This window comes from Colobus angolensis, unplaced genomic scaffold (genome assembly GCF_000951035.1).
Source record: "Colobus angolensis palliatus isolate OR3802 unplaced genomic scaffold, Cang.pa_1.0 Scaffold656, whole genome shotgun sequence".
Taxonomy (NCBI): domain Eukaryota; kingdom Metazoa; phylum Chordata; class Mammalia; order Primates; family Cercopithecidae; genus Colobus; species Colobus angolensis.
In genome coordinates, this window is record NW_012120221.1 from 95677 (window position 1) to 107634 (window position 11958).

General features: G+C 36.6%; 1 protein-coding gene across 1 annotated transcript in view; it reads right to left on the reverse strand.

Annotated features, from left to right (window-relative positions):
* LOC105500276 (fatty-acid amide hydrolase 2-like) overlaps positions 1 to 11507 on the reverse strand; it is a 56660-nt gene extending 45153 nt beyond the window's left edge. Inside the window, exons 1-2 of the mRNA XM_011925706.1 lie at positions 11300 to 11507; positions 4055 to 4174 (exon numbers count right to left, since the gene is read on the reverse strand). Of these exons, the coding sequence (XP_011781096.1) occupies positions 4055 to 4174; positions 11300 to 11507 (328 nt within the window). The remainder of the gene's footprint in view (positions 1 to 4054; positions 4175 to 11299) is intronic.
* Between the last annotated feature and the right edge of the window lie 451 nt (positions 11508 to 11958).

Genomic DNA, 11958 nt, shown 5'->3' on the forward strand with positions numbered 1-11958 from the left:
AAAAAAAAAAAAAAAAATTGAGGCGAGGATGCTCCTTAACTCATTCTAGAAATCAAGCATCATCCTGATGCCAAAATCTGGCAGAGACACAACAAGAACAACAACAAAATTCAGGACTGATGAATACAGACAGAAAAAATTTCAACAAAATACTAGCAAACTTATTTCAGCAGCACATCAAAATGTTAATTCACAACAGTTGAGTAAGCTTTACTCCAGGAATGCAATGTTAATTCAACATAAGCAAATTTTTAAAAAAGTGATTTACCACATACACAGAATTTAAAACAAAAAAGATATAATCATCTCAATAGATTCAGAAAGAGACTTCAGTAAAATCCAACATTCCTTCATGATAAAAACCTTATAAAGCTAGTCATCAAAAGAGCATACATCAAAATAATAAGAGCTAATTATGACAAACTCACAGCCAACATCATATTGAATGGGCAAGAGACAGAATAATTCCCCTTGAGACCTGCAATAAGACAAAGGTGTCCAGTCTCATCACTCCTATTCATCCTATTCAACATAATACTGGAAGTCCCAGCCAGAGCATTTAGGCATGAAAAAGAAATAAAGGACATTCAAATAGGAAAAAGACAAAGTCAGTCTCTCTCTGCTGACAATATGATTCAAAAAGACTCTCCCAAAAGGCTCCCGGAATTGATAAATGACTTTAGTAAAGTTTCAGGATACAAAATTCATGTACAGAAATTGGTAGCATTTCTACACTACAGTAATATTCTTGGTGAGCCAAATAAAAAATGCAATCCTATTTGCAATAGCCACACCAAAACTACAATATCTAGAAATACCACTAACCAAAGAGGTGAAACATCTTTACAAAAAGAACAACAAAATACTGCTGAAAAATTATTAGAGATGAAACAAACAGAAAAATATTCCATTATCATGGATTGGAAGAATCATTATCATTAAAATTGCCATACTTTCCAAAGTAATTTACATATTCAATGTTATCCCTATCGAAATATTGTTATTTTTCATGGAATTTTTTTTAAAAAGCTATTCTAAAGCTCATATGGAACCAATAAAACATCTGAATAGCCAATGTGATCCTAAGGAAAAAAAAAGGCAAATAAATCACTTTACCCAACTTAAAACTGTATTATACGACTAATATAACCAAAACAGCATGAAACTGGTATAAAAACAGATACATAGACCGATGGAACAGAATAGAGATCCCAGAAATAAAGCTACAAATCTACAACGATCTGATCTTAGACAAAATTTACAAAAGCAAGGGGAACAGGACTTCCTATGCAATAAATGGTGCTGGGATAACTGGCCAGTCATATGCAGAAAAATATAACTGGATCCCAACATTTCACCATATGCGAAAATTAACGAAATATAAATTAAAGATTTAAACATAAGATCCCAACCTATGAAAACACTAGAGGAAAGCCTAGGAGATACCCTTCTCATCACTGGATTAGCAAAGAATTTATGGCTAAGTCTCCAAAAGCAATTTCAAAGAAAATTTGACAAGTGGGACCTAATTAAGCTAAAGAGCTACAGCATAGCAAAAGAAATTATCAAAAGAGTAAACATACAGTCTACAGAATGGGAGAAAATATTTGGAAAGCATGCATCCGACGTAAGTCTAATATCCAGAATCTATAAGACACTTAAAGAAATCAACCAACAAAAGGTAAATAATCAATTAAAGAGTGAGCAAATGACATGAACAGGCACTTCTCAAAAGAAGATGTACAAGCAGCCAACAAACCTATAACAATGCTCAATATTACTAATCATCAGAGAAATGCATATAAAGACCACAACGAGATACCGTCTCACACAAGTCAGAATGGCAATCATTGAAAAAATCGAAAAATAACTGATGCTGATGAGACTGCAGAGAAAAGAGAATGCTTATATACTGTTGGTAAGAATGTAAATTAGTTCAGCCCTTTGGAAAGGAGTTTGGAGATATCTCGAATAACTTAGAACTGCCATTTAAACCAGTAATCCCATTACCAGATACATACTCCAAGGAAAATTAATTGTTCTACCAAAAAGACACATGAACTCATATGTTTATCACAGCAGTATTTACAATAGCAGAGACATGGAATCAATCCAGCTTCCCATCAAGAGTGTATTGAATAAAGAATGTGAAGTACATTTACACCATGAAATACTATGCAGCCATAAAATGGAATAAAATATTCCTTTGCAACAATATGAATGCAGTTGGAGGCCATTATCCTAAGCTAATTAACACAGGAACAGAAAACAAACTACTGCATCTTCTCACTCGTAAGTGGAACTAAACCTTGAGTACACATGGACAGAAAGAAGAAAACAATAGAAACCGGAGCCTACTTAAAGGTGGAGGATGGGAGGAGAGCAAGGATCAAAAAACTACCTATCAGGGACTGTGCTCACTACCTGAATGATGAAATCATTTGTACACTAAACCACATGGACACACAATTTACCCATGTAATAAGCCTGCATATGTACCCGCTGAACCTAGAATAAAATACGGAAGGGATAAAAAATAGGTCAACTCCTAGCAGGCCAATTTTCAGTACTCTTTTTGTGCATAATTCTTTAAAGTCACGAAGAACCAGGATTTATCTTTCTTTTTAAGTTTAGGGGTACATGTGCAGGATGTGCAGGTTTGTTACATAGGTAAACTTGTGTCATGGGGGTTTGTTCTACAAATTATTTCATCACCCAGGTATTAAGCCTAGTATCCATTAGTTATTTTTCCTGATCCTATCCATCCTCCCACCCTCTGTCCTCTGAAAGGTCCCCAGTGTTTGTTGTTCCCCTCTATGTGTTCACATGTTCTCATCATTTAGCTCCCACTTATGAGTGAAAATATGCCGCATTTGGTTTTCTGTTCCTGTGTTAGTTTGCTAAGGATAATGGCCTCCAGCTCCATCTATGTTCCTGCAGAGGAAATTATCTTGTTCTTTTCCATGGCTACATAGTATCCCACGGTGTATGTATATGGGCCATTATTATAATGCTAATTCCTAAAAACCATGACCAAATGAGGATTTATTCTTAGCATATTTTTATGATTAATTTAAATTTCAAAATATTCTGCTTTACTATACCACAATTCTATTTATTAGACTACCTTATATTACCTTTAAATCACTTTTTGTAAATCTAGAAGATTTTAAGTTCCTTGAATGAAGGGACTCTGCTTTGACATTCTTACAACCATAAATAATACAAAATAAACACTCCTTGAATTCATTGAAAAAACAGTAAATGTCAATAACTGGAGTTTCTAGGTGACAGAATTTTACTTTTTCTTTCCACTGTTTCTGAAATTGTGTTGTTTTACCCTTTAAATGAGGGAAAATCAAATTTACCTGATAAGTCATTTTAGTACAGTGGATAGAAAACAGCCTCCTGTAATCCAAGTAGGTTTGGATCCTAGCACACAAATTTGGATCCTAGTAAACACAAATTTACTTGTTTAACTATTTAATTTGGGGCAGGTTTATTTAATCTTTCTGAGCTTTGAATTTGTCATTTGTAAACTGGGGATATCTTTCTGAAAAAAAAAAACTACTGTAAGTATTAAATGAAATTAGTTATAGGAGACCCTTGCACAATTTTGTGCGCCAATCCCAGAGTTGGTGCTCGATAAACAGTACCTAGTTTTATTTAAGAACATTGAGAAATATATAATAATCACCCTGATAAGCAAGATAATCCTGCTAGGAACAAAATTTCTGAATTGCTCTGAATTATAAAAGTAGAACCCCTGTGGGAGGCCGAGACGGGCGGATCACGAGGTCAGGAGATCGAGACCATCCTGGCTAACACAGTGAAACCCCGTCTCTACTAAAAAAATACAAAAACTAGCCGGCCGTAGTGGCAGGCGCCTGTAGTCCCAGCTACTCGGGAGGCTGAGGCAGGAGAATGGCGTAAACCCGGGAGGCGGAGCTTGCAGTGAGCTGAGATCTGGCCACTGCACTCCAGCCTGGGTGACAGAAAAAAAAAAAAAAAAAAAAAAAAAGTAGAACCCCCCCTCCAATCATATTAACATTACCTGGAGAAGGCTTGTGTCCAAATATACCATTGAAGAAAGCAGGCATTCGAATGCTACCACCAATATCAGAGCCCACACCAATCACTGAGCAGGCAGCTGCCAGTGTGCAGCCCTCACCACCTAAAGGAAACACAAAATACTTGCAAATAAATAATCTAATATACTATTTGCATAGAATATCTTTTTCCATCTTTTCACTTTCAACCTTTTTGTGTCTTTAGATCCAAAGTGAGTCTTTTGCTCACAGCATATATTTAGATCATAATTTTAATCTATTCTACTCATCTATGTTATTTGAGTATATTAAACCATTTACATTTTAAAGTAATTACTGATAAGGTCTTCCCTGAGGATATTTCTCCCCTGGGTCTGTGTTTGTGTTTCTGTTTTTTCTTAATTCTCCCATATAGAAAAGAGCTCTTTTTTTTTTCCCATCAACTTTTAAGTTCTGGGGTTCATGTGCAGGATGTACAGGTTTGCTATATAGGTATATGTGTGCCATGGTGGTTGGCACCACAGATCAACACATCACCTAGGTATTAAGCCCAGCACCCATTAATTATTATTCTTGATGCTTTCCTTTCCCCCAACATCCCCCAACAGGCCCAAGTGTGTGTTGTTCCCTACCATGTGTCTGTGTGTTCTAATCATTCAGCTCCCACTTATAAGTGAAAACATGCTGTGTTTGGTTTTCTATCCCTGCATTCGTTTACTGAGAATAATGGCTTCCAGCTCCATGCATGTCCCTGCAAAGGACATGATATTGTTCCTTTTCATGGCTGAACAGCATTCTATGGTATATATGTACCACATTTTATTTATTCAATCTATCATTGATGGGCATTTGGGTTGATTCCATGTCTTTGCTATTGTGAATAGTGCTGCAATGAACATATGTGTGCATGTATCTTTATAATAAAATGCTTTATATTCCTTTGGGTATATACCCAGTTTGATGGTTAATACTGAGTGGCAACTTGATTGAATTGAAAAATGCAAAGTATTATTCCTGGGTGTGTCTGTGAGAGTGTTGCAAAGGAGATTAGCATTTGAGTCAGTGGACTGGGAGAGGCAGGCCCACCCCCAATCACAACAGGCACCATCTAATCAGCATGACTAGAATAAAGCAGGTAGAAATTGGAAAGAGCAGAGTTGCTGTGTCTTCCAACATTCATCTTTCTTCCATGCTGCATGCTTCCTGTCCTCAAACATCAGACTCCAAGTTCTTCAGCTTTTGGATACTTGGATTCACACAAATGGTTTGCCAGGGACTCTTGGGCCTTTGGCCACAGATTGAAGGCTGTATTGTCAGCCTTCCTACTTTTGAGGTTTTGGGACTGAGATTGGCTTCCTTGCTCCTCAGCTTACAGATGGCCTATTGTGGGAGTTCACCTTGTGATCCTGTGAGCCAATACTCTTTAATAAACTCCCCTTCATGTATAAATCTATCCTATTCTGTCCCTCTAGAGAACCCTGACTAACACAACCAGTAATGGGATTGCTGTGTCACATGGTATTTCTGCTAGATTTTTGAGCAGAAATTGAGTTGCTACACTGTCTTCCAGAAAGGTTGAACTAATTTACATTCCTACCAACTGTGTGAAAGCATTCCTTTTTCTCTGCAAGCTAGCTAGCATCTGTTGTTCCTTGACTTTTTAATAATTGCCATTCTGACTGGCGTGAGATGGTATCTTATTGTGGTTTTGATGTGTATTTCTCTAATGATCAGTGATGTTGAGCTATTTTTAATATGTTTGTTGACTGCATGAATGTTTTTCTTTTGAGACGTCTCTGGTCATGTTCTTTGCCCACTTTTTAATGTTTTTTTTTTCTTGTAAATTTGTTTAAGTTCCTTGTACACTGGATATTAGACCTTTGTCAGATGGATAGATTGCAAAAATTATCTCCCATTCTGTACGTTGTCTGTTCACTCTGATGATAGTTTCTTTTGCTGTGCAGAGGCTTGTTAGTTAACTAGATTCCACTGGTCAATTTTTGCTTTTGTTGCAGATGCTTTTGGTGTTTTCATCTGAAACGTTCAAAACCTTCAAAACCCTTGTAATTTATATAAATTACTTCAGGCAGTATGATCATTTTCATGATAATGATTCTTCCTATCCATGCGCATGGATTTTTTTTCCATTTGTTTGTGTCCTATCTGATTTCCTTGAGTAGTTTATAGCTTTCCTTGAAGAAGTCCTTCACTTTCCTTGTTAGCTGTATTCTTAGGTATCATATTCTTTTGCAGCAATTGTGATTTGGAGTTCATTCATGATTTGTCTCTACTTGCCTGTTATTGGTGAATAGAAATGCTAGCAATTTTTGCACATTGATTTTGTATCCTGAGACTTTGTTGAAGTTGCTTATCAGTTTAAGAAGCTTTTGGGCTGAGATGATGGGGTTTTCTAGATATATTATCATGTAATCTGCAAGCAAAGGTAGTTTGACTTCCTCTCTTCCTATTTGAATATGTTTTATTTCTTTTTCTTGCCTAATTGCCTAGCCAGAACAACCTATACTATGTTGTATAGGACTGGTGAGAGAGGGCATCCTTGTCTTGTGCCTGTTTTCAAGGAGAATGCTTCCAGCTTTTGCCCATTCGGTGTGATATTGGCTGTGAGTTTGTCGTATATAGATCTTATTATTTTGAAGTATGTTCCTTCAATACCTACTTCATTAAAAGCTTTTAACATAAAGGGATGCCGAATTTTAGTGAAGGCCTTTTCTGCATCTATTGAAATAATCATGTTTTTTATCTTTAGTTCTGTTTGTGCAAAAAATGACATTTATCGATTTGCATATGTTGAGCCAAACTTGCATTGCAGGGATGAAACCAACTTGTTCGTGGTGTATAAGCTATTTGATGTGCTGCTAAATTCTGTTTGCCAGTATTTTATTGAGGGTTTTTGCATTGATGTTCATCAAGAATGTTGGCCCAAAGTTTTCTATTTTTATTGTTTCTCTGCCAGGTTTTCTTATCAGGAAGATGCTGGCCTCATACAATTAGTTAGAAAAAAAATCCCTCCTTTTCAATTTTTTGGAACAATTTCAGTAGAAATGGTACCAGCTCCTCTTTGTACCTGTGGTAGAATTCAGCTGTAAATCCATCTGGTCCTGGGCTTTTTTTTTTTTTTTTTTTTTTGTTGGTAGGCTATTTATTACTGCCTCAATTTTATAACTCATTATCGTTCTATTTAGAGATTCAATTGTTTCTTGATTCAGTCTTGGGAAGGTGTATGCATCCAGGAATTTTTTTCCATTTCTTCTAAATTTTCTGGTTTTGTCCATACAGGTGTATATAGTGATCTCTGATGGTTGTTTGTATTTCTGTGGGGTCAGTGGTAATAACCCCTTATCATTCTGATTTTGTCTATTTAATTCTCCTCTCTTTTCTTCTTTATTAGTCTAGCTAGTGGTCTATTTTATTTATTTATTTATTCAAAAGAACAGCTCCTGGATTCATGGATTTTTGAAGGATTTTTTGTGTCTCTATCTCCTTCAGTTCTGCTCTAATCTTGGTTATTTCTTGTCTTCTCCTAGCTTTGGGATTTGTTTGCTCTTGCTTCTCTACTTCTTTTAGTTGTGATGTTAGGTTGTCAGTTTTAGACCTTTCTAGCTTTTTGATGTGGGGATTTAGTGCTATAAATTTCTCTCTCAACAGTGCTTTAGCTGTGGCCCAGATTTGGATATACTGTATCTTTGTTCTCATTAGTTTCAAAGAACTTCTTGATTTCTTTGTTAATTTCATTATTTACCCAGAAGTCATTCCGGAGCAGGTTGTTCGATTTCCACTTAGTTATGTGGTTTGGTTTGGGGTGACTTTCTTAATCTTGAGTTCTAATTTGATTGTGCTGTAATCTGAGAGACTGTTATGATTTAAGTTCTTTTGCATTTAATGAGGAATGTTTTACTTCAAATTATGTGATAAATTTTAGAGTAAGTGCTATGTGATGATGAAAAAATGTGTTTTCTATTGTTTCGGGGTGGAGAGTTCTGTAGATATCTATCAGGTCCACTTGATCCAGAGCTAAGTTCAGGTCTTGATTATCTTTGTTAATTTTCTGTCTCAATGTCTGTCTAATATTTTCAGTGGGGTGTTAAGTTCTCCCACTATTACTGTGTGGGAGGCTAAGTCTCTGATTTTAACTTACTAAATTGTATGTTTCCATTTATTCTCCTCTCTTGCCACTTAAAGTATACTTTTTTTTTACTTTCATATTTGCCCTTGAGTTTGCAATATACATTTAGAACTAACTCAAGTCTCCTTCAAATGATACTCTGCCACCTCCCAAGTAGTGTAGTTATCTTATAAAGGAACATTCCCAATTCCTTTATCCCATCCCATAAAACATTGTTGTCATTCATTTCACTCATACACAAGCTATAATCACCCAATACATTTTTGGCATTATTATTTTGAACAATTACATGTTAGATCAATCAATAATTTAAAAATGCTTTATTTTACCTTTGTTCAATCTTTCTCTAATAATTTTCTTTTCTTTTCTTTTCTTTTTAATGAATTCAGGTTTTTGGCCTGCATTCTTTTTTTCTCTCTCTCTCTGAAGAACATCTTTTAACATTCTTGCTCTATTTCTCTACTGGCAATAAATTCTGTCAATATTTCTTTGTATCAGAGCATCTTTATTTCTTTTTCATTTCTGAAGAATAGATCTGCTAGACAGAATTTTAAGTTGATGGTTCTTTCAATGGTTTAAATATTTGACTCCCGTGTATGTGTGTGTGTGTGTGTGTGTGTGTGTGTGTGTGTGTATTTGTGTGTGTGTGTGTGATGGAATCTCCTTCTGTCACCCAGGCTGGCGTGCAGTGGCATGATCTCGGCTCACTGCAACCTCCACCTCCCGAGTTCAAGCAATTCTCCTGCCCCAGCCTCCCGAGTAGCTGGTATTACAGGCGCCTGCTGCCAGGCCTGGCTAATTTTTGTATTTTTAGTAGAGATGGGGATTCAACATGTTGGCCAAGCTGGTATTGAGCTCCTAACCTCAAGCGATCCACCTGCCTTGGCCTCTCAAAGGGGATGCCCATCTCTTATTGTTTGCATGGTTTCTGAAGAAAATACCAATATAATTCTATCTTTGCTCCTGTATAGATAAGGTATGTTTCTCCTTCTTCTTTAAATATTTTTTTCTTTCTCTTTAATCTTCTAAAGATGAAACAGTATGCTAGGTATAGTTTTTTCAAATATTTATTGTTGTTTCTTAAAATCTCTTTCTTCTCTTCCTAGTGTTCCAATTATATATGTGTATTATATGCTTTTGTAATCACACAGTTATTAGATAGTCTGTTCTGTCTTTTTCATTCTTTTTCTTCCTCTTTACTTTCAGTTTTGGAAGTTCTTGTTGACATATCTTCCATATCACTGAAGGTTTCCTATTTTGTATACAACATATTGATAAGCCCATTAGATGTTCTTCATTTCTGTTATAATTTTTTTATTTCTAGCATTTGCTTTTGATTCTTGAAGTTCCCATGTGTCTTCTTACATTACAGATCTGTGATTGCATGTTGACCATTTTTTTCCATTATGGCCCTTAACATATTAATTACAAATGGTTTCAGTTCTCAGTCTGATAATCTCAATATCTCTGCCATATTGCTAATCTTGATGCTTGCTTTGTCTTTTCAAACTGTGATTTTGTCTTTTAGTATGCCTTTATAATTGTTTTGTTGAAAGCCAAACATGATGTACTGAGATAAAAGAACTGGGGGTATTTGGCCTTTAATGTGAGGTTTCATGTTTCCCTGGCTAGGGGTTAGTCTGTGTTTAATGTCTGCTGTAGCCATAGGTATCAGGTGTAAAATTTTCAACTGGTGCCATTGTTTCCACCTCCTCTGTTGTCTTTGAGTTTCCCTAGAGACTTCTTAAATAACACCTATGATGTATACAGTTCTTCTGGTTTATATAGAACCCCTATTATAGAAAATCCCTATTGGTGTAGTGATAAGGTGTGTGGAGGCAAGGAGAGGAAGTATTTTATAATCATATGATTAGGTCTCAGTCATTTAGTTAGCATGTGCCCCTGCTCTGTGACCCTAACATGTGCTTCCCAATTTTACTCTGCTTTGACTCCTTCAGTAGGACAGGAAACCTAGAGAGGACTGGAGTTGGATATTTTCTTTCCCCTAGGTCAAGTCCATTAGTTTCTTGTAAAACGTTACTAAGTTAGGTTCTGATAAAAATAGTTTCTCTGAGGAAATTCCTTGTTAGAAAAACAGTAGGCTTTGGAAGTAGTATTTCAAAAGGGCTACTTTTTCCTTCCCTGTGCAAGAAGCAAGAGAAGGTTTCTCTCCGATCTTCACTTGGGAACACAGTAGGGCTCCTGAAGGTAAAACTTTTGAAATTGTGTGAGGCCCCCAAGATCCCCCCACCCAACCACCACATATATTTTGATTCTTAAACTTTTTCAAAGTGAACCTCCAGCAAGTGATCAATTATAGTTTAGGTTTTTCTAATGCTGTGCTGGTTCCCCGGAAATTGTCTGCTCCTAGGCTTCTGTTCTAGCAAGTTTCGATTCTTTGTATCTGCCTGTCTTTCATTCAGTTTTGGGAAGACTGGATTTCCCATTACCTCGGCATATTGATAAATATAATAATGGTTGTTAATTTTTAGTTTGCTCAGCTTTTGTTCTTATTGTGTGAATTGGAGTAAAAACTTCTAAACCCCATATATGCTAGACCGGAAACCTGAAGTCACACTTAAATTTTTAATAATCACAGTAACCTTACAAGTCTGATTTCTTTAATATGGCCATCTTACAAGCAAAGGAAACTGACTTAATGAGCACCTACTTCATGTGACTAAGGTCACATAGTAAAAGAAGTCTCAAATGTCTATGTAGCTTTAGCAACCACAAGTTTAAATATCATATTTTGCTAACCCACGTATGCATCCATTCAGGCTTAATAAAAGTCTTGTCAATTCTAGTCTCCATACACTTTTTTTCTAGTCTCTATACACTTTATGATGTTTCCTATCTACATCACTTGTAGTTCATTCTCAATTCCCTTTGCTGGCTACTTCTCCTCTATCTATCTTCAAAATATCAGAGTTAACCAAGGCTCTCACATGACTCCCATTTCTTCTCCATCAACACACACATATCCTGGGTTTTTGCATCCATTCTTATAGGTTAGAGATGCTATACTGTATCACATTTATTAATACAATTCATAATTATTGTTGCTAACACAGCTCTTGATGCCCTACTAAAATGTCCAACTCACCAGAACTTCCACCTACAATATGCTGTAAATCATATGGGTTGTTTGATCGGCCATAGATGTTGTTACTGGATTCATACCACATACACAACTCACTACAGTTGGTTATGCCAAGGGGAATGGCACCAGCTTCCTTCAGTAATGCCACCACAGTGGCATCTGTTTTGGAAATGGCATTACGGCGGTTCATGAGTCCAGAAGAATTGGGCATTCCTAAAAGAGCCACAGAAAAGAATGTTTAAAAGTTATTAAATAAAAAATAATTGTTTTCTCCTGAGGGGCAAGATGGCCAACTAGATGTAGCCAGAAGGAATATCTCCCACAAAGGGTTGGGGCATTGGGAAGACTGGTTGGGGCATTGGGAAGACACCATCCTAGCAGATCTTCAGAGAGAAGGCATTGAGGGTGGATGGAGGGAAGACACAGATGCTGGGCTGAATGGGGAGGAAGTTGGGAACCCTGCACAGGGCTACTGTTCACTGGGACTTGCTCCTGGCTCCCAGCAACACCTGGGGAAATGGTGAGTTGAACAGTCAAGCAGCAACCCACTTTCAACATGGGCCTCTAGAATCATAGCAGGAAAAACACCCTTGACCACCATGGACACTTGGATTAACAGAGAGAGGTGCTCAGAGAAGTGGTAGGGGCAGAATTCAAGCTGG